At 42.0% G+C, this 27,286-nt stretch overlaps 1 protein-coding gene across 1 annotated transcript in view; it reads right to left on the bottom strand.

The window, feature by feature from the left end:
- The window catches only part of IL17RD (interleukin 17 receptor D), an 85,704-nt gene that overhangs the window by 19,746 nt on the left and 38,672 nt on the right, over positions 1–27,286 (bottom strand). Inside the window, exons 2-5 of the mRNA XM_054977645.1 lie at positions 19,243–19,300; positions 6,544–6,669; positions 4,121–4,239; positions 2,322–2,442 (exon numbers count right to left, since the gene is read on the bottom strand). Of these exons, the coding sequence (XP_054833620.1) occupies positions 2,322–2,442; positions 4,121–4,239; positions 6,544–6,669; positions 19,243–19,300 (424 nt within the window). The remainder of the gene's footprint in view (positions 1–2,321; positions 2,443–4,120; positions 4,240–6,543; positions 6,670–19,242; positions 19,301–27,286) is intronic.

Genomic DNA, 27,286 nt, shown 5'->3' on the forward strand with positions numbered 1-27,286 from the left:
GTAGGTGACCTCACCAAGTGAGGAAGAGATAGAAAATACTATTTCAGTTTACTTAGCAATAGCTCTGAATATAGCTTCAGTACCCTAAGAGAAGCCACAGAGGGTGCAGTCAAACAATATTGTATTAATTTATTATTTAAAATATTTATATTCCTTATTTTCTTGTGTCTCAAGGCAGTCTGAGTCATGCTTAAAATGTTACAATTTAAAACCAATAAAATAAAACTCCAGATACCCACCCTTGCAGCTAATACCCCATTGGAAGCCCTGACACATAAAATGGTCTTGAAGCACTTCCTGAATGTTTCAAAAGTCAGCAACTCCCCTGCCCCCCAACTCCTCAGGGAAATAGTTACACGAAATGGGAGCTGCAATGGAAAAGGCATAGGTTCTGGTTGATGCAAGGTGAGTGGGGCAGACATGACTGGCTCCAGCTGTGGCTCGCCAATGGGAGCAGGTGGAATGCTGTGCCAATCAGAGTTAAGAGTCCATTGGAGGTGGGGAAAGAGGGCTTTGGAGAGACTGGGAGGAGGAGGGTTTGAGACGCTGCTCAGAGAAGTAGCAGAAAGTTAGCAGGCTGTAATCTGTTCTTTTATTTTGAAACCTTGCCTGTTAAACCCCAGCAAGTTATTAGTTTCAAATCTGTTCACTCCTATGTTCCTTCTTAAAGTTTATTTTTAATAAAGTTTATTTTTGTTTGGTTTAACCCTGGCTGGCCTGAAGTTGTTTAGCTAAGGGGGAATAAGACACACACAAATGCTCTTGTCACATCGAAAGGACCTAGTGAATTAAATGGTGTCAGCGAATATTGAGGGGAAATAATTTCCGAGTTCCCTTTTCCCCAATAGCCCTGGGCTATAGTTGGGTGAGGGGGAGGCAAATACAGGGAAATGGCCACCTGTCTGGTGAAGCCTCTGGAAGAGGAGAGAGGGGACCCTGTGAGGATTTGGGTCAGGGCTCTCTGCCTGATGTAGCGGGGGCTAGACAGGTGGCATGTTGCAGTGGACTCCTGGCCTTTACTTGCCTGGGTGGCAAGGGGCGTTAAAGGCTCGTGTGTGAAAAAGGCTGCCCTAAACAGAGGTAGCCTGTTTAGGGGGAAAGCCAGCAGGTGGCAGTTTGAGGACTCTATTTGGTACATGGGGGAAATGGAAAGAGACAATCCTTTAGATATGTCCTAGGATGTAAAGGATGTGTCATAACACCACAAGCTGGCAGCCTATGTAGCTGTATTAAGGTAGGTAGCTGTTTTAAGAGAGATGTTCCCATTGCCTAGCCCCTAACAATAATATGGCTGCCATGTTTTGAATCAGCTGCAGTTTCTGGGTTGTGCCCAAGGGCAGTTCAATGTAGAGCCCATGACAGTAATCTATCCATGGGGTTACAAAAGCATAAATCAGCATGGCCAGATCAGCTGAGTCTAAGAAGGGAGGACTGTTGGAGAACCAGATACTGCTGAAAGGTGTCCAGGAGCACCCCCAAACTTTTAACCAGCTCTCAAATACCAACTTCACTCCATCCAACATCAGCCTTCCCAACCAGCATCACCTACGTCCTGTCTGGATTCAGCTTCTGCTTGTTATGCCCCAGCTATCTCACTACAACCTGAAAGCACCTGTTCAGAGCCATGATGGATACATCAAAAGGCTTGTATAATGAAATACAGAATTCATTATCTGAGTATTCATATGGTAATTGCAATTGTCACATGACCATTTTCACATTTTAACCTTGGTAGCCAGTCCACACACTGTGTGCAGGATGTCTGAGCAAAGTGTTCAACCTTCCCTACTGTATACAGATCTGTTACGTGAACTCAAGTATGTAAGGGTAAATTTCTGCCCAAGTATTGCCCTGTTCATGCCCTGCATCCTACCAAAAAAAGAGGGAGGGGTGAAGAGGTATGCATAACAGCAGGGCCCTCATCACAGAGGTGTCAGTTCTAATTCACACTAAGTGCTGTACCCATAACTGAAGGTGAACATGAGCCCCCATCTAAACACATGTGCATGCTGATTGAATGTATGAGGCACATTGCACTGAGATTCTAATGGCTTAAAAGCAATAGCCTTCACTGGGACAGCAACCCATACACATCGTCATTTGAATGGATTAACTAGTGCTTAGCTGAATCTAACAAAACATTCCTGCCAATTCCTTTAGATGCAAGGGCTATTCCCAGTCTTCCCAATGTCTCCAGACAGATTTCAATTATTACTTTGATAGTGATTTTAGGGGAAAGTAGATGCATACAGTTCCAATTGCTACTATTTACAGTAACACACAGACAGCTATTTTTTAAAAGTTGTAATTTTTGTACTTACGCCGAGTTCTGAAGAAAAATGGGTGGTAGTTACTTTCATTCTTAATGGATGGAAAAGGAACAATCTTTACAAAATAATCTGTTTCAAATTTCAGATTTAGAAACGGCTGAGATTCTACTCCCTTGGGGGGAAGAAAATAAAGCCAGTCAGTAATATATTTTAAAAGTTCACCTAAGGTTTCTGGAATGAGCAAGCCCATTTGCATGTATGTATGTGTGCATGTTTTCCCAACACAAGTCCACAGCTGCTTTTTCTATAAAGTGAGAAATGAAAAGTTCGATGTCTTGTCCCATAATTTTCCAAACAGGAGCCTCCCAGAAGCAGTCTTCCTCATTGTACTTCACAAATTGACCCCCTTGCAACAATGAGATCTCAGCAGAAGTCATAAATAGCAGCAGCCCATGCTCAGGTAACTATAGAGCAGGGCAAAAGGGTTATACATACTTCTTTGTGGGGAAAGTGAAGCTGTACAGAGCCACTCAATTGGGTCACCAGCCTAGTAAACATATTTGAGGATTTGCAATCACTTTCACAGTCACAACAAGCTTAGTGTAATGCCCACCATCTAGAGCCAGTTTGGTGTAGTGGTTAAGAATGCGGGACTCTAATTTGGAGAAACGGGTTTGATTCCCCACTCCTCCACTTGAAGCCAGCTGAGTGACCTTGGGTCTGTCACAGCCCACCAGAGCTCTCTCAACCCCACAGGAGTTTGTTGTGGGGATAATAATAACATACTTTGTAACCCACTCTGAGTGGGCATTAAGTTGTCCTGAAGGGTGCTATATAAACTAAATGTTGTTGTTATTATTATTATGTTGCCAACATCTTGCACTGCACATGAGCTCCTCACTCCCTATTTCAACACTTCCAACTATAGACATGTACAACACTGATGAGGACAACAGGCAATGAGCGAGGGTCAAGGACAGTAATGCACCGGATTAGGACCCTAAGGCACAAGGAACCAAATAAACACAGAAGGTATTATTCACAACTCTCAACACAGAAAAGTACTCCTGCTGACCAATACCAAACCTGTATAGAACTCTCAATTTCTTTCAGGAGTAAAAGGATTCATTAGAAGTACACATTATTCCAAACACCAAAGAAGAAAACAACAAGCATTTGGGAACTCCTGTTCTACAAAGGGATCCCATTCCCCCAGTGGGGGCAGGGGACTCCCCGCTTCCATCCTCCATCCCCAGCCACCACTTACCTGGCCAGCCAGGGGAGGGGGGCTGGAGATGCAGGAACAGGCCTACTGGGCATGCTCTCAAGGTGGCACCACATCACTTCCTATGAGTGATTTCATCGTGCTGCTCCAAGAGCACTGCTGCACTTTGCAGCAGATCCTCACACCTATACAATGATGTCACTTCCGGGAAGTGACATCATCACACAGGTGCGGGGGCACACGCACGAGGAGCACAAAGAAAGGGAAGAAAAGGTAAGTACCAGATTCCCCCACCCTCCACTGGGAGGGTAAGGGGACCTAGCAACCCTAGTTCTACACCTATCAAAAGAGTAGCTGCTTACATGCTGGAATGTAAATCCATAAATCCTGGACTGTAACTACAAGTAGTAACATATAGCAAGTACTCCTCTGTGCACTAGTAATCAAGACCACACCTCTAAAAAGTGTATGTTATGAAAAGTACCACCAATTTCATTGAGACATCTTCTAAATTAAAGGATCAGAGATGACAAGTCATAAGATTCAACATCTGAAAATGTCAACATTCTGTCTTCAGCACTGTACACAAAATTATTAAAATATTGCTCTAAAGCACATCACTTACTGTCCATTTATAACTTGAGTTGAGCTGCTTTGGGTCTTTTAAAACCAACTGCTGGCACTGTCTTCCCTCTGATTTTAACTCTTCAAGTACTACTCGAAATCCCTTCAGAAATTCAATTCCTGCAGGTATTTAAACAAAACACAAGTGAAGACTGCATATAATTAAAGACTTCTATTCATAAGCTGGCTCCTCCCATGTGACTTCACACTTCCAATCATTCTTGAAGTAGTGTAGGAAGAAGACACAGCACAACAGCTCCCACATGGCTGAATAATGTCAGAAGGGCCCTCTGTGCTGTTAAAATTGCCTTATGCGTTAAAAAAATAGCACAAAGTTTATTTTGTACTTTACTTTGTATTCACTATACACAGTGTTAGATCTGTAGATAACTTTTGCTCTGTAGACTGCAGTTGCATTCAGACATGCAATATAACCACAGTTAAATAAAAATGTGCAGTTATCCAAGGTTGTCTTGAGGGGAAGAAACCAACTTCAGTTCTGCAAGGTGTCTTCCTTTGGATGCCATGACAAACTGGAGTTAAGACCAAAGAAACCAGACTTTCTGAAACCAGAAAGTCTTCAATCTCACTCCAAGCACGTGAGAATAACAAGCCCACACAAAGAAACCTGTGTTTATGGTGTCTAAATAAAAAACAATAGCTCTAGGTATATGGAGTAAAATAGGTTAAATTTTAGTGGGATGAGACTGTTATAAGGATAGATATCTGAAAAAAGGATCTGAAGAGAAGACAATCTGCATAACCAAGTGAGACCAGTGCAGAATCTTTTCCTTGTTAATTGTAGAAGCTTCAGAGGCAAGCAGAGACGTAGCGCTAAATTTGGCAGTCTATACAGTTTATAGTAAGAATACCATTTGTTAAGAAAACAAATTCTGAAGGAAAGGCTGGCATGAAAGAGTCTAACACAGCTGTGTGCAACTACAAAGAGTGAAAGAACCTTCCATATTCTACGAGTACTTAAATCGAAATTGATTGCCATCGCTTAACTCTGTATATTTGTTGTGCTTAAATTTGGTATTCCAAGTGTGGATACCTGCCTGAGTATCTTATTTCTTGGGTCTGAACACACTTGCAATGGGAAAGCCGGCTAAGCCACCCACTGTGTTCTTAATATTTAGAGGAATAAAAGCAGTGTTTCTGTTAGCATAAAGACCATGAAAAAAAAAAAAGAGTTAACCGACTCCCTGTTACCGGAGACCCATCAACTACAGTTCCTTCTTGATGCTTTCAAAAGGATTAACCTCTGATTGTTACAAGAGAAAACACCAAGCTTTGTATCCTACGGAGATTGGATGCAGCCAGACCTTCAGCTGCAGATTAGCTGTTCAGTAACTCTGTTCTCTTGAAAGCACTACATCTCTCTTCCACATTCCTTCTCAGTAACTCCTCATTGTTTCTTATTTAGATTCACCAGCTATCAAATATAATTAAATATGCTGCAATTATTTATCAGCCTTCAGATATTTCTCTTTTTCCCGAAAGTATATTGATTAGTTGCTTGGTTAAAGTATGCTCCTTCTGTCAGTCCACTTCTAAAGTTAATTGCATGCATGTTGTAATTCACTCTTATGTGTTTAAAGCAGTTTGGAAATTTCAAATGGTAAGGAATGTGAGTTATAAACTTATGTGAATTATAGACAACATATTCTGTCCACCTTAAAACAACTTCCAAGACTGCCAATCTGTTTCAAGCACAACTTAAAATGCTGGCAACCTGCAAAACTCTCAACAGCTTGACACCAGCGTAGATGAAAGTCTTTCCTCTCTCATACCAACCTGCCTGCTAGTAAAGATTGCCATATGATGCTCTACTCTACGGACCGCCATTTTCTGTAATAAAAGTTAGTGGTGACCAGAGACAACACCTTTTCTATGGTAGCACCTTGGCTGTGAATGCCCTTCCCACATAATTTATTTGGCACCTAGCATTTAAAGTTTTAGGTACCAGATGACAACATGGCTATTTGCCCTGCCATTCAATTGACTGGTTAGTACAATTTGTGCTGAACTGATGCAATTTTAATTTTTGGGTTGACCATGTGGTTTTATATACCTGCAGGTGGGCTGCTATTTTTTACTCTTTTGTTTTAAAGGTTTTACTGAATCTATTCATTGTTATTGTTTTTTCTTGTTCATAATGTATTTTGTTGAAAGACACTTCAGGCATACTTTATAGTGAATATAGCCCAGAAAAAAATTAAACATTATTGATCAGAAGATGCAGAAACACCTTTTTGGAATATTTAATTATAAGTGAGTTGAAAAATTCTGGATGCTATATATTATGTTGGTAGGATCTTTAGCTAGCCAAAACAGCTTCAGTGAAATTTCTATTATTGCGTTATACATTTATAGATAGGTACCAAATAGGTACATCATCCAAATTCATTTTCTGCTACTTACCAATGGGATTTGCTGTCCATATTATCATCACTGCAACTTGATCAGAGCATGCATATTGGCTAATGGTGATGTTCTGTACATCACCAATCACATATTTCCCTACTGAATTCAAATAAGGCGTGCAGTCTGAAAAAGAAAAATATTATCTAAATTTGGGCCTTAGTCAAAGACAGATCACACCATTATAGCAGGTTATAAATAGCCAATATAAAGAAAATGTCCAGTCACAGAAGTTACTATTAGCCAGTCAAGTTTTCAGTCCTTATAAAACAACTCCGCTTACTCAATGACAACTCAAGCCAGTTAAAGCTGCTATACAACTTGTTTCAGGAAGCAGCAGTCTTAGTACATATTCTTATTTTATAAGGCCAGAAGACAAATAATGTGAAGGATTCAATTAAAATGACAGGTGTCCTAGAAACATGCTACTTGTCATAATCCAATGGCCAGATCCTGGCTTGTTACAGAAGATTCTGAAATGTTGCTGTGAAAAGTCAAATGAATAACAGTAAGAGATTCCTTTTAGAAAAACAGAAATCTGCCTTTTAATGGAAAGTTTGGAGCAACAGCTTCTTACAACATCTGGATCCAATTATTAGCTAGCCTTGCATTTCAGATCCATGTTAAATGTTTAATGCTAAAAAATGACAGTTTTCTCAAAATCTAAGAATGATTAGATTAGAAACATTTCTTTCAGCTTACAAACTAGTGGGGAAATAATTCTTACTCTGAACAAATTACTTAAAATATGTCACCTAAAAATCTTTACAACATAAAATGCTCAAGTTTCGAAAAAGATACAGAAAAATTTACTTCCCCTGAAGATGTCTGTAACAATTAAGTTCTATAGCTGATAGAAAGAACTTAACAGTTGTTATGTAAATTGTCTATTAACTTTGTCCACTGAAAAGTCTGAAAGAAGCCTCAAGATCTCAAAGACATCAGGCACTACTAGACTCCTAGCAAGTGCTGTCTTTTCCCGGTACCAATAAAGCTCCTTGCCAGAAGAGGGGGCTGTAGATATTTCCAGAGAGGCTATTAGAACCACAACCTAGAACCCTTCTGGTGCAGAAATCAAGCGACACCACAAAACTAATTCAATGTCACTGCCTTAAACCTGCAGCACTATGCCAGTCTGAACAACTGTTTGAAGTGGGCCTCCTCTTTTCTGTAGTATTCTGTGTTAACTGTAGCTTCCTGACGTATTCAAGGGCAGCTCCATATAGAGCGTGTAGCAGCAATCTAATCTAGATGTTACCAAAGTGTACACCACAGTGGAAAGAACTTTTTTTCTCAGGAAGGGCCACAGCTGGTTCACCAGCCACAGCTGGTGGCTGTTTATTCAGTGGGCCAGGTTGAGCAGTACAAGCTCAAACTGTTCCTTTAGTGGGAGAGAAACCCTATCCAGAATAAAATATCGCAATTCATGGGTCAAACCTTCCTCCTGCCAGTAGCACCTGTTTTGTCAATCACAAATGGGGCAAGAACTCCATTCTCAAACTATTACAATATCCAGTCTAACTTTGAGATTTTACTGGGCCGATGATTATACATTTCTTAACACACATTTCAGTCTCTTTTCTTTGAATAATCATGAAGCTCACAGAATCGCCAGAAAAGACCTCTAAGGGGGAAAAAAAGAAGAAAAAAGAAGTAATATCTATTGTTGTTATGATGAAATTAATTGAACCTCTCTCTGATTGTAGTGTACTGGGAGCTTCAAGCAAAAAGGCTTTCATAGCAAGGTTCTGTACAGCCAGGGCTCATTTGGAGGGGGAACGCGCTGGAACAGCGTTCCTGTAGAGCTGAAAAGAGGTCACGTGGGTTTTGGCCCCGCCCACGTGATTCCTTTTCCTCCCCTCTGCCTCCCCTCCAAAGGAGGGTAAGCTTCTTCAATTCATTCTGCTTTATTTTCATTCATGACTTGTGAGTAGACATGGGCACAAATGGGGAAAAAACCCGAACAGGCTGTTCAGTGTTCATTCCCAACAACGAACACGAACAGCCAACCGGAACCGAACATGTCCAGTTAATGAACATGTTCGGTGGTACCAGAGCAGCCCCCTTAGCACTTAGAAAGCCCATATTCACAGAGAATGTGCAGCAGGCTCTTCTCCAGCCATCACGCAAGTTTGATCAAGACTGCAGTATGGATCTTCAAGTTATACATTCCCAAATTCGAGGCCCCCAGGAAACTCCCAATCAACACAAATGGAGCCACCCTCCCCAGTTGACTTTGGCCCTGTGTGGTGGTTCTGAAGGCAGGTCACCTCCCCTCTTGAGGACAGGGGGTCTGCACCCCCCATGTGCCCGCCCGCCAGGCCTGCGGGTGGGAGGAAAATTATCCGCTTATGTAGCAAGGTGGTTGATGACTGTTGCCGCCAGGCCTGGCGGGCTCGGGAAGGCAGTGAAGTGCTGCCTCCCCTCAGGGGGTGGGGGGTCTGGCCGCTCACCAGAGGCACCCCCCATGTGCCCACCTGCCAGGCCTCCAGGTTGGAGGTGGACCGGTTATCCGCTTATGCAGCAAGGTGGTTGATGACTGTGGCCACTGGGTGATAAGGTTGAGGGAGACCAAGGGGTTCTGGGCGCAGCAACGAGCCGCACCTGGAAGATCCTGCGAGGGGGCCTGGAAGACCCCGAATCAGCAGCTGCTGGCATCAACCACCTTCCTGCCGTCACAGAAAGGAGGGGATGGGGCGGTGCAAGTGGTGGAGAAGAGACTCGTGGCAGTACCTGAGAGGGAGAGGTATGGACCGGTAACTGGAAAGCTCCCAAGCAAGAAGTGGTTGGGAGGAGTCAGAGTGGTCCCAGAGAGGGAGAGGAAGAAATAGGGCAGCGGCAGCAGCTGCCATTGCCCACCTTCCTGCCTTTGCAGAAAGGACGGGAGTCGCGGGACACATTCCTACCCGGTTCAAAGGGGTCCAGTCAGTCCCGTTGACAGGGAGCCCACCATGCAGTGCAACCGCCTGTATCCCTATACGGTACAATCGGCTGTGCGATCGCAACTGAGCTGTCCCTCGTGAACAAGGAGGGAGCAGTAACAGGATAGTCCGTCGTGAAGCAGCAGCTGACATGACCCGCCATCTTGTCTTCGCGGAAAGAAGGGGATGGGCAGAACAGGAGAGGTTGTTCATAAGGGTTGGAGTGGTTCCACAGAGGGAGAGGTAGAAAGAGGGACCAGCAGCCCCGAGAAATGAGGGGGGCCAGAGTAGTTCCACACCGCTCCAAGACACCTCACCTGTGCAGGCAGTACGGGCACTACTCATAAAAGTTTGGGAGGCACCACCAGACACCAACCGCCTTCCTGCCTTCACAGAAAGGAGGGGATGGATGGGACAGGAGACGTTGCTTGGACGGGTCAGAGTGGTTCCAGAGAGGGAGAGGAAGAAACGGGACGGCAGCAGCAGCTGACATCGTCCACCTTCCTGCCTTGGCAGAAACGAAAGGAGTCGAGGGACCCATTCCCCTCTGCTCAGAAAGCACAGCGTTTGCAATGGATAGAGCCACCATGTGGCTTGACTACATGTACAACAGCTCCTGAGCTGTTGCACAAGCGCCCAAAGGAGGCTGCTGCTAGCATCATCCACTTTCCTGGCTTTGCAGAAAGGAGGTGTCATGATGATCTGGCTGTGCCAGGAAGGCCTATCAAGGCCTCAGAAGCCTGTTAGCATTGGGAATGGGCCTGGCTAAACCTGACCCAAATGTGCCAGCCCTCATTTGAGATACCCGCAGGACTCGATGGACAAGGGTGTGCGGCGACAGCATGAAGAACCAAGGGGCAAGATGCTTTAGTAGCCTGCGGAAGCCCACGCACTCCACGATGGATTTGGACAAGCCATGTAGGGCAATCTTCTCTGCCAAGATGCAACGGCCCGCCTCCTGAGCCCTCAACCTCACCGTTGTAAGTGGCGCTGTCCCAGACCCCAAGGGGACAACCTCCGCGAGTGCGGCCTGCCTGAGTGCTCCGGTCCCACCATGTCACCCTCAGGGTAAGGATTCTTGCTTGGGGTGGATTCCAGTGACTCTCCTACTGATCCCCACTCAGAAGTTTGGTTGCCCCCTTTCTCCCCCTAACAGATGTTTCGCTGGGTGAGGATGGAGACCACAGGCTTGGGTGGTGCGTCTTCGGGTGCCAAGTCAGGGCCGTCGACGAAAAGTGCTTCAGGTTTTTGCCCCTGTGCATCAAGACATCACAGGCATGGCACCGGACCACACAGGGGTCATTAGGAAGGGCCCAAAAGTGCCTCCAAACAGAGGCATTGAAACGTAGACCACTAACTGTCCCGGGGAAGGAGGATGAACGGTTACAGGCTGCGCTGTGGAGATGGCCACGGACGATGGAGTGAGTGGTGGACTGCAGGCGGGAACACCATCAAGAGTTTGGGATGGAGACGGGAGGGATCTTTCATAAAACACAAACCATTCCTCCAGGGATCTGTCACCCACCCCCTCCTCAAAATGTTGAGAGAGATCCTCTTCCCCCCAGCGGAAAGACCTCTTTGGCCTCCTCCACAGCCCCCACAGGTGAATTGGGGGGAGTGGGAGGACTCTCTGCTGCCCCCGAGCCACACCCAGTACCGCTTTCCACAAGTAAACCAGGAGGACTGCCTTTGCACTTCACCCCACGATCACCCATGGCGGCCACCACAACAGAAAGACTCATTGTGCCACCAAACTAGAATTGAGGAGAACAAAAAAGGAGAGAACACTGTGAGCCCTCAGCCAAAGTGCCCACTGAGCTTGGCCCCAGGGCCTGGCAGCAGCCCTGGAATCAGAGGAAGGGGGTAGAGCCCTAGCCCAGCACTCCCAGATACCTGACCAGATCAGGCACTAATAAACTGGGTTAGCCCTCAGCCAAGGTGCCCACTGAGCAGGGCCCCAGGGCCTGGCAGCAGCCCTGGAACCAGAGGAAGGGGGTAGAGCCCTAGCCCTGCAGATACCTGACCAGATCAGGCACTAATAAACAAGGGTTAGCCCTCAGTTGAGGTGCCCACTGAGCTTGGCCTCAGGGCCTGGCAGCAGCCCTGGAATTGGAGGCTGAGGCTAGAGCACTAGCCCAGCACACCCACAAGCCTGGCCACCAGATCAGGCACTGATACTAATAATAATAATAATCGGGGTGAGCCCTCAGCCGAGGCTCCCACTGAGCTTGGCCCCAGGGCCTGGCAGCAGCCCTAGAACCAGAGGGAGGGGTTAGAGCCCTAGCCCAGTACTCCCAGATACCTGACCAGATCAGGTTCTAATAATCAGGGTGAGCCCTCAGCCGAGGTGCCCACTGAGCTTGGTCCCAGAGCCTGGCAGCAGCCCTGAAACCAGTGGAGAGATAGATCCCTATCTAAGCACACAGAAAAAATCCCAGCTCTAATGCACTCTCCCTGTGTCTCTCCCAAACGCTATTAAGAGCTCTGTCCCACTCCACTGCTTGCTGAAAGTGAAACCAGAAATGGGAGCGCAGTGCCCTTTTATAAGCAGAGGTCTCATGGAGAAATGCAGGAGGCCTGTGGTTGGCAGTCAGAACTGCCTAACAGGGTTTGCAGGGATGAGGTTGGAGTTCCCATGGCCACAGAACACTCACCTCCCCCCTCCCTCCCCCCTGGTGTCTGCTCCCACGTTACCAATACCTGGAGATTTTGGGGGAAAGGGGACTGAGGGGTGGATGTTGCCTTCTGACACACTTCCAGTGATGTCAGGGGGTGTGGCAAATGATAATGAGATATGCTAATGAGTTATGCTAATGAGTACTTGCAGTTCTTTTTCAACGAAATGACCCCTGCGTACAGCTGCATTCCGATTGGCCGTGTTGTTGAGCCAGCCAATCAGGATTCCCCTACAGACTAATGAACTAGTGAACAGGGTTTCTGGATACTGGGTGTTTGCTATTGGTTGAGTTTAATTGTGGGCGTGTTCTGGAGGAGGAGTTGAGTGTTCTATAACTGCTGTTTTGATGTTTGTGCTTTGAGTGGTGATGTTTCTGTTAATAAAAGAGTTATTGGAAATCACTTGAACTGTTGTACCCACTACATAAGACTGATTATGATAAGAAAAGGTGGTCAAAGAATGATAAATGCTGCAGGGGAATGGGACTGAATCATTTGGAAGGTTCTGCCACCTATTTCCCAGAACTATTTTTCTCTATTTTTAATGTGTATGCACAAACATAAAATGCATGTAACAAATTCATCTTTATGTATCACAGAGTGATGCATGCTATAATAAACTATTTGGATGGCACGCATATATGTGGTACGGGAAGTATAATATGGATGCAATGTTTCAGCACCACTACTTGAGAAGAAATCTACTGTCAACCTGGCTTAAATACAAGAAATTTATAGAGCTAAAGAAACCACTTTGGATTGTTCCAGCTGAAGTAATCAACCCAAATATGGAATATCAGGGAAAGGAATGGCTTACCCTTAAAGAATTAACAGTATTAGAAAACGATGGGTTGAAACTTAAGCGAAATGAGGAGTTGCCATTTAAATATGGTTGGTTACAATATAGACAAATTAAAGATTTATTTGATTCAGAACATAGAAAGAATGGTTTTAGAATTAAAAATTCAGAACTAGAGGAACTATTATTGGGGGATAATAGTAAAGCAATATCTAAAATGTGAAAGTTGCTATTGAAGTGGTTTACAGAAGATGAAACAGTCAAGGTGCAAATGGTAAAGTGGGCTATAAATTGTAATAAGGAAATAGCGATGGAAGCGTGGGAACTATGGAAAAATACCTTAAAAATATCAACTTGTACCAGTATTAAAGAGAATGGTTATAAAATGCTGTATAGATGGTACTTAACACCGAAAAAATTAGCCATAGCTAACAAACAGTTATCGAATAAATGTTGGAAATGTAAGGAGCATGAAGGTTCTCTATTTCATATGTGGTGGACTTGCCAAAAGGCTAGAGACTTCTGGTCTAGAATATGTGCTGAAATGTCTTTGATATTACAATACAATGTTGCTAAAAATCCAGAAATGTTATTACTATCTTTACATTTAGAAGAGGTTAATAGAAATGATAAGATATTGTTGTATTATATGATAGTAGCAGCAAGAATTTTATATGCTCAATATTGGAAAAAAGAAGAAATACCGAATATTGAAGAATGGACAAGGAAGCTGTTGTACATGGCCGAAATGGATAAATTAACTAGAAATCTGAAAGAGCAAGATCCAGAAACTTTTCTGGAAGAGTGGAAGAAGTTTAAGAAATATTTGGAAAAGAAATGAGATGTTAAAGGACAATTGTGGTCTTTGGAGAGATTTTAAATAAAAATTTTAAATTTTATTAAGTAAGATTTTAACGAAGGGAATATATATAAGATCTTTACCATGGGTAACATAATATAATTGTATTATAGTGAAATAATAATCTCTATGAATAAACGGGGGGTTCGAGTGTTGTTGGAAGTCAATAGAGGAAAGGGGGAGGGGAGGGTGGGGTTATATATTTAGAAAGGTTTAATTTGGATAAGTTGTATGTATTAACCAATTATTGTATATCACCTCATCCAATAAAATCTATTTTTTTTAAAAAAAGTGATGCATGCTAACATTGCAGTAAACACTTCTTGATCGCTACCACCTAAAGTGTGAATTTGCCCCAGAGCAAGAATTACTCACCATGACTTGAAGGGGTATGCAATATATAGCTTTCATGAACTATTATCAATTTGTATTTTAACCATTTAATAATCAGTTATTGTAGACAAACATCTGGTAATTGAATCCATGCCTTTTCTGGCTTCTGAACTAACCAAAGAACGCTGGCTTGAGATCCCAGGTCTTTAAATCACCTTAAAACTGGCTATCTGACAAATGTATGAGAACCTAACTACACTGGATCCTAAAGAATTCTATTATTTCCATACAGGTGAAAGAAGATGCCCATGCTGCTTTGCATGTATATCCTGTGGCCCGCAACAATATGGGGACTAAATAGAGTAATGACAGCGCACTTAACTTAGGACTTCTTTTCCTTTAAAGATGTTACTGTACCATTGGCATCCTGCAGAAACGTAGAACAGGACTTAGCCATATTAAAGGAGAAATAGCTATCTCATGGAAGAAATTAGTTTCTTTCATGACAGGCCAGCTTTTTCTAGGTATTACAACTAATTGCCAGAACTAATGTGATGCTGTCTACAAAAGAACTCTGGCTCTCATTAACTGATAAGAAGTGAGGTCAGGTTAACAAAGGGAAGTTAGTTCCAGAAACCTCCTATTCGCAAATCTATACCAGAAGGGGAAAACAGAAAACAAACCTCTTCTTTCAAATATGATTGAATAATAGCCAAGATAGTAAGAATATGGCTCAGTTAAGTGGAGATCCTACTTACCAAAAACATGATATATAGTCTTATATATGCTAATGGAGCGTTATATTCAGCCAGAATTCCTCCACTCCACTTCACGCAGCATCTGGAAGTCTCTGCAGCAATGCTTGCATGAACCTTTGTCAACTCTTAATAAATAAATTTTACTTTCCAACAGTACTCTCAATCAATGTTTGTCCTTCAGCCTCTCTCACTGATAACAGATCCACAAAACCCTAAGCTTTAGTATCATCTGGAAGCAATATGATACCATCTTGTTTGGACAAGCATGTAATGGCTGCTGGAAGGAAGAGATTATTAAGCAGCATGTTTTAACTACTTTTATGTGCTGTTTGAAGACATTATCAACCTGTTCTGACCCTTCAGATCAGTTAACAATCTCCATGGATGGTTAAATCAGGGTGGATAAAAATCAATGATTTTTTTAAAAAAATCAAAAAAATCGATTTTTTTAATTTAAATCGGATTTTTTATTTAAATTGGATTTTTTTAATTTAAATCGGATTTTTTTAAATAAAATGCTTTTTGAGGAAAATATATTACCATCCAAAGGTTATTCCATTATGAAATAAAGATTAGTTTTTAATTATGTAGAATAAGGCTGTATATGTTTAATTTTTTTGGTAAATAAATTCCATTAATCTATTCACAATGTCATGCTCTTCCAGAGGTTTTTGTAAGATTATTGGGCAGTTTCTCTGCCTACAAGATATTATCTCAGATGCTTGGTTTTGCAGTTCTCAAAACTGAATTTGTGTCAGCTCAGCAGAGATCACATGCCTCTTCTTCACAGCAAAAATGTTATAACATGAACAGAGTTGAGAAAAAGACCTTAATCCTATTGTTCTACAAACCTATGAAGACAGAATCAACCCCTCCAGTGCTAAGTTTCAAGAAGTTCAGTGAATAGAAACAATATTTTTCTGATTGTTTGGAGTGGAATAGATCTGCACAAGAAGAAACTAAGTGTGAGGAGGGAGGGGCAAGCAGTACAAAATGAAAGTGAAACTTTTTGAGCACAATACTGCACAAGTCTTTGGATCTTTTGTGTGTATGACCTGAGGTTTATCACATTCTTTCCTTGGAGGAAAAAACCTATAATGGCAGCAGGCTGTAAAAGAGACCCAGTTTGGGAATACTTTAATGAAGTTCCTTTACCTATCGGTAAGGCAGGCATCTACTTGCATATTAAAGTTATACCAGCAAGAATTAGTCTTTATGTAGAAAACTATGATTTAAATCAAGCCTTAATGACTAGTGATTTAAATCGTGATTTAAATCAGTTTGATTTAAATCAAATCCACCCTGGGTTAAATGGATAAAAACAGTTTCATTTAACACTTTCTCTATCATTGTACTTTACCTTTTATAATACATTATGGTATCATCAACTAACTGCATGTACGTATCACATTATTTTCCCGAGAATTTTGGCTCCCAGTGGTGGGTTATCTTGCTGAAGAAGTGATTCCAGCAAATCCATACTTTCAAGATCTGATGGGTTTTTCTTACATCTGGGAATTCCCTAAATGCCTGTCTGATGTTTATTTAGCAACAATGAGAGTCTGAAGGGATTCAGTAGGTTGTACATGTTGCTTATTTTGTTATTGTCAGTTTTTGTATTGAGCAGTTAGCAATGTTGACTCCATGCTGTACAATTATTATTAATAAATTAGTTTTTTAAAGGGGGTGGAGGAAGTGTCACATTATTCTCTTTGTAAAAGTGTATCCTAGAACAGCGTTTTTCAACCACTGTGCCGCGGCACACTAGTGCAGCGTTTTTCAACCACTGTGCCGCGGCACACTAGTGTGCCGTGAGACATTGTCTGGTGTGCCGTGGGACAAATTCCAATTTCATCCGTAACATGCGGCTTTGGCTCACAAATAGACGAATCATTAGATTCAAATAGACAGGAGGAGACATCGCAGTAGATCGCCGATGCGCAGAAGAGCACCGATGGATCTGGACTCTGGAGGATTATTGCAGACGCAGCACAGAAGAGCGCTGAGTGATGGATCTGGAGGAGACATGAGCAGAAGAGCGCTGAGTGATGGATCTGGAGGAGACATGAGCAGAAGAGCGCTGAGTGTGACGGACAGCGGCTATCTGGAGAAGACAAGCGCAGTAAGTACTGAGTGACAGTGAGACAGGAGCAGATACTGCAGTGATGGACAAGTTTTTGAAAAGGAAAGAACTGGACTCTGAACAAAATTCGGAGCAAGATGAGAGCCCAAGTATGAGTGGGGATCAAAAGAAAGCAAAGATGGTTAGCTCAAGCAAATTCTCTGGCACAAGGCAATATAGCGAAAGCTATATTTCATTTGGATTTACTTTCACCGGAGATGCAAAGAAACCAACTCCACGGTGCGTGGTGTGTGGTGAAAAGCTATCTAACAGTGCTATGGTCCCAAGTAAACTTAAACGCCATCTCCAAACGAAACACCCTTCGCTTCAAAACAAGAATGCGGACTTTTTTGTTCGCCTGCGTAAAAACACGGAGAAACAGGCAACTTTCATGAGAAAAACCACAAAGGTAAATGAAAGAGCTCTTAAAGCTAGCTATCAAGTTGCTGAACTTATAGCCAAGTCAAAAAAGTCGCACACTGTGGCAGAGAAATTAATACTTCCCGCCTGCAAAGCTATTGTAGAGGAGATGCTCGGACCTGAAGCAGCTAAGGAAATAGCCAAAGTCCCTCTCTCAGACAACACAATTTCCAGACGTATTAATGACATGTCTGCAGACATCGAAAGTGTGGTTTTGGAAAAGATCCGTATCAGTGAGAAATTTGCATTGCAACTTGACGAGTCTACTGATATCAGTGGACATGCTCAACTCTTGGCCAATGTGCGTTTTGTGGATGGTGATGCAATTAGAGAAAACTTCTTTTTTTGCAAGGCATTGCCAGAAAAAATAACAGGAGAAGAAATTTTTCGGGTCACATCAGAATACCTTGAACAAGGAGGACTTAAGTGGGAAAACTGCACAAGTGTCTGCACCGATGGAGCTGCAGCCATGGTCGGGCGCACCAAAGGCTTTGTGAGCAGAGTGAAGGAAAGAAATCCAGATGTGATTGTTATGCATTGTTTTTTACACCGTGAGGCCCTCGTAGCCAAGATTTTACCAACAGACCTAGTTCCTGTGTTGGATGATGTTGTGCGCATGGTAAACTTTGTAAAGTCACGACCCGTGAAAAGTCGCATGTTTGCAGCTTTGTGTGAGGAGATGGGAGCGAAGCATAAAACCTTGCTGTTTCATACGGAGGTCCGGTGGTTGTCGCGTGGCAAGGTCTTGGTTCGTGTGTATGAGCTGCGGGAGGAAGTTAAAGTGTTTCTGACAAATGAGAGGTCAGATTACACAAAGCTGCTTGCAAGTGATGAGTGGTGTGAAAGGCTGGCATACCTGGCAGATGTTTTTCATCATCTGAATGAACTGAACACACGAATGCAAGGCCGAAATGAAAACCTGCTTACAAGTACAGATAAAATAAATGGATTCCATTCAAAGGTGCAACTCTGGCATCAACACGTGGAAAGCGGCAATCTTGAAATGTTCACACTCACCAAGCAATGGCAAGGTGTTCACACTGCTGCACTGTGTGAGATAATAGTTAAACATTTAAAAACTCTCGAGGAGAAGTTGTCATTTTATTTCTCTTCAGTCTCCACTGAATGCCTTGACTGGGTTAGGGACCCCTATAGCTCAGCATCAGTTGGTGGAAAGGACATGACTTTACAGGAGCAGGAGGAACTAACTGAACTGAGACAAAATCATGGTTTCAAGCTAAGATTTGCTGATCTACCTTTGGACAGTTTTTGGTTGGATACTGCCAAGGAGTTCCCCGTTCTGGCAAACAAAGCTATTTTGACATTGCTCCCATTTTCCACTACATATCTGTGTGAGATGAGCTTTTCAACCCTGATTGCTATGAAAACTAAAGACAGAGAGAGACTGAGAGCTGTTGACGAAGAGCTACGTGTGTGTCTTTCTTCGATTCCTGCCAGAATATCATCTTTGTGTTCAGCCAAACAGGCCCAGGTTTCGCACTGAATAAGTAATCAGAAAATTTCTTTGTGTTTATTTGATTTCTTTTGTGTTCATTTTGATAATAAGTAAACAGAAATATAAACAATTATAAAATAAAGTATTATTATTTCATAATAAAGTAATTATAAAATAATTTCTTTGTGTTTATTTGATTCCTATTCAAGAGAATTACTTTATATATAGTCAATATAGGCACAGAGTTAAATTTTTTTAACATTTTCTAATGGTGGTATGCCTCGTGATTTTTTACATGAAAAAAGTGTGCCTTTGCACAAAAAAGGTTGAAAAACACTGTCCTAGAAGAACTTACTGTCATACTTGAAGGTGATATTAAGGAGCCCAGTATTTTTTCCAATTGATGACAAACCCTGTTGAGAAACAAAAGAAAAATTAATGCAAGACAAACTGCTTTGGATTTGACAGTCATTGGGTCCCAATTCACACATGAAATCTCCTTTAAGAACTTACAGCTGACTATTTCAACTGGCTGCATTGAAAATTAGTTTCTGAAGAGATTTGTATTTGGAGATACTAATTCAAACCAGGTCAGGATAAAAAAAAATAAAACTAATAAATAAGAAATATAAATATAAATATAAATATAAATATATATATTTATATATAAGGATATATATATATATCCTTAGTCGTTATTTCAGACATTCAAGTGGTATACTGTATTACGGGAATGGAGTATAGAACATTAATAATGTGAAAAGTGATTTTCAAGCTCAAAGAACTACCTTTTATATAATAATTTATCATAATTTTATCCTGCCCTTCCTCCACTGAGCACAGGGCATCAAAAACATGGTTCTCTTCTGCACATTGTAGCCTCACAACAATCCTATAAGCTAGTTTAGGTTAATAGACTGGGATTGGCCAAAGAGAGTTTCATGACCTAAGTGGGGATTCAAAGACAGATCTTCCCAACACTAGTCTAATCCTCCAATCATGACACTACAATGCCTTATGTTGGCCTTGTAAGAGCTAAGAAAATAACTATAAGCTCAACTGTTCAGCACAAAGGTGCTGAATATTGGTTTTAACTAGACGCAGATGCTGAGCAACAAAATGTCAAGCTACCTTGAAACAGCATAGAGACATCATTAAAAAAGTCATAACATTTTCTAGGCTTAAAGAGGAAGCACAGAGAAGAGACACAAAATATAATAAATACAAGTGACCGTGTCAATGTAGTTCGTGGTTCTTAAGTGAACCAAGTCCTGGAGAAGACGATATAGTCAAAGAATTAAACCAAAAAAGGACCGTCTTTCCCTGTATGTGCCCCAGAGAGCACTTCGTTCAACAGGAAAACATCTACTGGTGGTCCCTGGCCCTAAGGAGGCTCAGCTGGCCTCTACCAGGTCCAGGGCCTTTTTGGTCCTGGCCCCAACCTAGTGGAACTCTCTGTCTGTGGACACTTGGGCCCGCCAGGATCTTGTATCATTTAGGTGGGCCTGTAAGACGGAGATGTTCTGCCAGGCATATGGTGGAGGCTAATTTTAGCCCATCATTGCCGAGCCTTCCACCTGTCTCCCTCTACAAGGGGTATGGAGAGTCCACTCCCTCTGGTTGCCCCGAAAGGGGCACAGTATTTTATCTGTTTTTATAATTGATTTTAAGTTGTATTTTAATCAATGTTGTACCTCGCCCTGAGCCCTCTTGCGGGGAGGGTGGGTTATAAATAAATAAATAAATAAATAAGTAAGTAAGTAAGTAAGTAAATAAATAAATAAATAAATAAATATACACAGGTTAAAAAATTCACAGTTTATATGCAGTACTCATGAAAAATGACAGCCAGTCAAGGGGCACAACAGTTTTTAAAAAAAGACTTTGTGGGGGGGGGAGTGCTCAAGCCTAGCAAAATAAGGGATATTACCCAGCCATACATATTTTCAACAGCAAGCCTGAAGCAGAACCACATTCATTCTATTTGGTCATACTGTTTTAATCAAAAACAGTAAACAAGAACTACCTCATGCACAAGAGGAAAGGTGGGGTACAAATATTTTTATAAATAAATAGATGAATTTAAAGTGATCCGCCCATATTAATAAACACACAAATAACAGTGTTCTTTGTGGTGCATTAGCTCAAACTAATTGTCAGGCAAGTTGACAAGAATAACTTCCACAATGCTTTGGATATAACCTTATGCCACTTGGTCAATCCCATATAAATTTTTTTAACTTTAAATTTTTTTTACCCCATCTATGGAACGGGATCCAAGGCTGCTTACAATAGTCATACTGAGCATCAAGGCTTTTTTTCTAGGAAAAGAGGTGGTGGAACTCAGTGGGTTGCCCTCAGAGAAAATGGTCACATGGCTGGTGGCCCCACCTCCTGATCTCCAGACAGAGGGGTGCGGAGGGCAATCTAAACTCCCCTGTGTCTGGAGATCAGGGGGCGGGGCCACCAGCCATGTGACCATTTTCAAGAGGTTCTGGAACTCCGTTCCACCACGTTCCAGCTGAAAAAAAGCCCCGCTAAGCATGATAGTACAAAGTGGCATTAAACATTTCTCACCTAACATCTTAGGTGGGAAAGCTCATGCACAGTCCTTTCCCATAGGCAGAGGTTCTTTCAGTGCTTAACCACAGAAGAAAGCAGGACTGAGCAACTAGCCCTTCACCTCCCCTGCAACATGTTCTCCCCAGCAGTAGTAGTAGACTGCTAGGCAAAGTGCTTTCAGCACTGGGGAGGGCAGGGCTAAGCAGCTGGTCTTCTTCAACCCTGACTGGACATCTCTACCTCCTGGCAGAAACCAATTCCACTGAAGTCATTTACCCATAACATATGCTATATTTATCTTGTAAAGGTTATGTGAAGCATGTGTCCAAATGCAGAACACAATACTGGTCACAGAATTTAGCTTCTGGAGAAACCTGGTTTTTTATTATTATTTTAAAAATCATACTTATCCAGACCTTATGGCTGCTAAAAGATATGCTTTAAAGTACATAAGCAACACCTGCTGCAATCTGAGAAGCCAGAGAGGTGGCTCAATAAGAATTCCATCTGGGAGCAACACTTTGGTGTCCTGCAGAACATTTTTTGCTCTTCCCATCACTAGCAAAGGCAGAATAAATTATGCAGACTATGCAAATTTGCGCACACTGCATCATTATGCAGGTAGCATTTATGCAGAACTGAGAACTACATGGATACAGAATTTTATTTTTAATATCCTTATGGATGGGACCAAGTACCTTTTAAAAAAACATATCAGTCAACTCCACTAAGGGCAGCAAATTAGCATCTGATCCAAACTGGTAAAGAAGGTAGGTGCAAAAATTACATTTCACTCTGCTGGAGTATGTTAAGTTTTCAACAGCAACTAAAAGTATTCATTGCTTGTGGTCTTTGAGAACCTTTAATTGGGCTCTGAACAGAAGGTTTTAACAACTTCCCCCCAGGCTAGATTATCAGCCACCTGGACTGCCGGATCTGGAAACACCGGCTGCAACAGATTGCTGCTTTGTTTACTGATTTAACAGCCTAGATTTACCTTCAAGCTCTTTCCCAAGGTTACGTATGTACAAAACACAAGAGTACTAAGGACAGCCCTAGTCTCAGTGCTCATTATTTAATTATTCATCAGCTAAATAAAATATCACTAGATGAAAGGAGACAAGGGAAACTGATGAAACACAAATGCCTTGTACTACCGTGCAAACAAGGTGTAATTTTGTATAGGAGTTATAAAACTACAGAGTACTCACAGAGGTACTACAAAGAAGGAATAATTTTGTAAGCGAGTTAAAAAAACCCACAAATACTTACAAACATTTGGAAGTACTGAAAAGAAATCAACAGAGTGTACATTTTCTGAACAGAAAGGGAAGTTTTTCTTCCTTGAAAATGTTCTTGCTTAAACACTATCCCCTCTTCTGCTTCTTTTTAATATCACTAACAATGAACGACTGGAGAATGAACAAAGAAATAAATACTGTATTATCTTACTACAGTCAATTATTTCCTTTCTTTCACAAAGCTTTTGCAAAACCTGCCTGGACAGCTTCACCCAAGCACCCCCTCAGCACTACTCTTGGCCTCCAGAATGGTGGCAGAAAACCCGGGCATTGTTTTCTATTCTTTCACTACAATCAATGGATTAAATTCATTCCCTACCTCCTATGGAGTTACAACACAACTGAATTTAGGTTAGGAACTCCAGGGTAAAAGTTTGTTTTTCACTTTAAGTGGCTTTTCATCCTGTGGGAATGCACTGCTTTGCAGGCGAAAGGAATAAATGAAAGTACTGATCTTTTACATTTCAGCACCAGCCAGTCATTATTAAAAGTCTCACAAACTGCTGATCAGGATTTTATTATTTATGAAACACACAAACATATTCAGAATGAACAGAATTTAATGGTTCAGGGTTATTACTTTTAGGGGCATTGCTATGAAATACCAGGCATTATATCAGTTGTGCAACCCATTTTAAACAAGAAAGTGGTTACTAATTTTGAAGGCATTCCAGACAGGACACATTTAAGCAGGCACAAATTGTATGAAACCTGGGAACAAAATCAAGGACATTTGAAGTGACAGCTGAATAGAGATTGTGCTTATCAAATGTATAGAGGAATCTAGATGCTGTAACTCAGAGATACTTCTTGTATTCAACAGTCCATGATACATCCCTATGGGAATTAAAGTTATTCCCACTGAAAGGATGGAGAGTTTATTATGAAAGGAGAAAGTTATTTCTGAAGTCATGTTTGTTTTCATACAGATGCAAGTTACTTCAATATACATGGTTCAGAGAGAGAGAGAGAGAGAGAACAAATAAGTAACTCCTACAAGTAGTAATATAGAGAGCATGTGAAGCATCTTTTCTAGTTTTTATATATATTTTTAGGGTTAGTTGAGTTACAAGTAGCACAGCACCAAAGATCAGGCCATGTATGAATCTGTTTACTACTGAATCACACTTTTGGTTCATCATCTAGCCCAGAATCATCTACTCTCATTTTCAGCAATTCTCTGAGATCTCAGCTTTCAAACTTGCCCTGTCCTATCTTCTGTCCCTTAACTAGAAATATCAGGGACTAAACATGATATCTATCACATCATTCATCTCCCACCCTCCCTCCTTCCAAGAAGCACAGGGGAACATTCATAGCAACTCTCTGAGGTAGCTTAGGCTGCGACAGGGCTTTTTTTCAGGGGGAACGCAGGGGAATGGAGTTCCGGAACCTCTTGAAAATGGTCATGTGGCCAGTGGCCCCGCCCCCTGATCTCCAGACAGAGGGGAGTTTAGATTGCCCTCCGCGCCACTGAGTGGCGTGGAGGGCCATCTAAACTCCCCTCTGTCTGGAGATCAGGGGGTGGGGCCACCGGCCATGTGACCATTTTCTCTGAGGGCAACCCACTGAGTTACGCCACCTCTTTTCCCAGAAAAAAAGCCCTGGGCTGCGAGAAAGAGTATGACAGGTCCACCCAGGGAATTTTAGGGCTGAGAATAAATATGTACTCCAGAGGGGTAAAACAAGGTTGTGTCTTGGCCCCATTACTCTTTAACTTACATTTAATGATATTGTTAAGAGGTTATTGGGTCCAGGGCTTTTTCTACCCTCACTTTGTCTATGGAAAATATATATCCTTTTATATGCAGATGATACAGCCTTGCTGTCCATTGGTCACATTGGTCCAAGAATGATGCTGTCTAGGGTTTAGTAATTTTTGTAAAGATAAAGCTCTAAGTAATTACTATGATGATGGTTTTGGGGAAGAAACCTTGTAAATCTCAGTATCTAGTCAAAATATCTCAATTGACCAGTGTAGTAACTGTAGGTATTAAGGGATAATATTTAGTGGAACATATTCTAGGTAGGCTCATTTAACTGTTATATTCTTTTCTGCATGCAAAGCATGTACTTCACTGTTCAGCTATGCCCCCCATCCCCCAACAGTCCATTACAGGGTTCCAAAATACTCCAAACAACCAACCATTCCAGTTGCTACACACCTACAGGATGCCAAGTTTGGAACTGTGCTATAGAAATCAAAAGGCCTCTATCAAAAACATGTATAAACATGCAGTGCTGCTCACTAACCTTAGAAGTCAAAGTCAGGTGTAGTCAAACAATGCATCCAAGAGATATCTCTTTAAAGAGATGTAAACTGCTGCTTAAAGGATCAAAACAAATACTGTTTAGCGTTTTCAGAGTGCACCTTGTAATCTGGCTTCCCCGGTCTAGTTGCCTTTTCATTTGCTTATCTTTTCTTTAGCTTTAAGCATATCAGTTTAAAGAAAGGCTTCCTGAAACAGGAAGGAAACAAAATTACCTCCCAGTAGCCTCTTCTGTTGTTCCTCATTCATGCCTTCCAAGCAGCAGATGAAAATCTTTTCAGACATTTACTACCAACCAGGCACTGCTATTGGCTACTGCTACTTTGAAATAAAGACCTTGCAACATACTGATCAGATAGCAGCAAGTTTAAAGAGCTACACATACATAATTCATGTCAGAAAGCAACTATATACATGTAGCAGACATATACTTATTTGTCTGACTTGTTGTCAGACAACATGTTTGTCTGATGATGACAACATGATGTTTGGAGTACTTTTAAAAAGTGTTCTTATTAATACTAACCAGCCATTAAATATTGCTCCATTACAGTTATTCAGGGTTGCCAAGCCCCCTGAGGGCCAAACTGGGGAGTGGGTACTTGTGTTGCTGGAAAGGCTGTCATTTCCAGCATGATGTGTTGGATGCCAATTCTCTAAAAATTGGCCCAAATCTTAGTGTTTGGGAGCAAGTTTTAGAGACTCCCTCCCCCCACCCAAGCATGACCCAACACTTCTGTGCTGTGCCGGAAATGATGTTATTTTCCAATGTGGTGGGTGGGAGACCACTTTGTGCGCTTGCCTCAGGCCTGTCTCTGGCCTTTCTGAGTGCCTTTTTGTTTCCCTCCTGCCTGCCAGGTGAGCAGTGGGGGGAGGGGCTGGTGGAGGCTGGGGGTGAGGGATCCCCTGCTATCATGGGGGATCTAGCAAACTTGCAGTTATTTCATATCCAACTCACCCCACCCTGCTGGATCAACCTCCTGAGGTCCACTGTGAGATTAAACTTTCTATCAAACAAGAACATTACCATGATTCACTAACACACACACATCTTGCTGCAGAAATAAGAGAGGCTGTTACAGAATACATGAACTCAGAGGTGGACGGGGGTGGGGGGAATGTGAAGTGAGTGAACCTTGGTATGAGAGTGAGGTTATTACAAGCATGTGTGTGCCCCTATATTCTTCAGTATGCTGTTGGAGGCTATGCATGCAAAAACTGCTTTAAAAGTCTTGACTTAAGAGGCATGAATGCTGCTGAACAAAAGGAAAGAACCAAACCAGCTGTCCTGCAGTACTGTCTTCCCTGACATAGGGAGTGCTGCCAAGAAATGGAGAGGTCTAGGGCATATGCTGCACTACTTCAGAGACACCAATTGTACAGTGGCATTAAAAACAGCCATTCCTAGTCAGTGCCTTTGTTATAACCTCCTCAGTTCATGGTGTCCCAGATGCGTCAAGCCAAGCTGACTGAGTTTTGGGTAAGATGTGCCAAGAGGCACCACAGAACTGTAGACATTAGCATAACTTCGTAAACATTACCTTTTTAATGGAGTGTAACAGGACCTGGTGTGAATATTCATACAAAAGATGGCACCATGTCTGGCAGTTAAAACCACAGTTACTAAGCAATGAGGGAGTTATTACCATGGTACCACCAGAGATAGGTCATTATCCCTAGGCTGCTTATGGGATTTGCATATTTAAATGATCCTCCATGGAGAAAAATCCCTGCATATGGAAGACATCCTTCACATGCTGCATGTATCTATATATAAACAAAGTCATTTCCCTTGACAGTGCATTTAAACATGCCACCCTCTCCCCCACCAAAACCCCACAATAATCTGCAGCCAGTCCATGAAGTTACCACTTGATTCTGATTAGTATATAAAATGGCTTAATGGGATGACCTTTCACAGAATAAAGGGAACAAGATTGAAAACAAAATGGATATGAAGAAATATGGCCAAGAGAAAGGGTAGAGAGGAGCCACAAAAATATACACAAGAACTTGGACCAGTATCTTTCACTGGGGCCCACAAGTTCATTATTTTTATTTATTTTATTTATGTCATTTATAGTCCGCATTTTTCACTGAGACTCAAGGTGGATTACATAGCATGAGATTAGCACAATCAGTATTGGAAACATTTCCATACAGCAACAAGGACATTTCTATACAGTGTTAAGGACATTTCTACAACAATGTCATAGGATTTTACAAAGATCTCTCATAGCTATCTGAATAATGTAAAAGGCCTTCT

Source organism: Eublepharis macularius, chromosome 4, assembly GCF_028583425.1.
Source record: "Eublepharis macularius isolate TG4126 chromosome 4, MPM_Emac_v1.0, whole genome shotgun sequence".
Classification (NCBI taxonomy): Eukaryota; Metazoa; Chordata; class Lepidosauria; order Squamata; family Eublepharidae; genus Eublepharis; species Eublepharis macularius.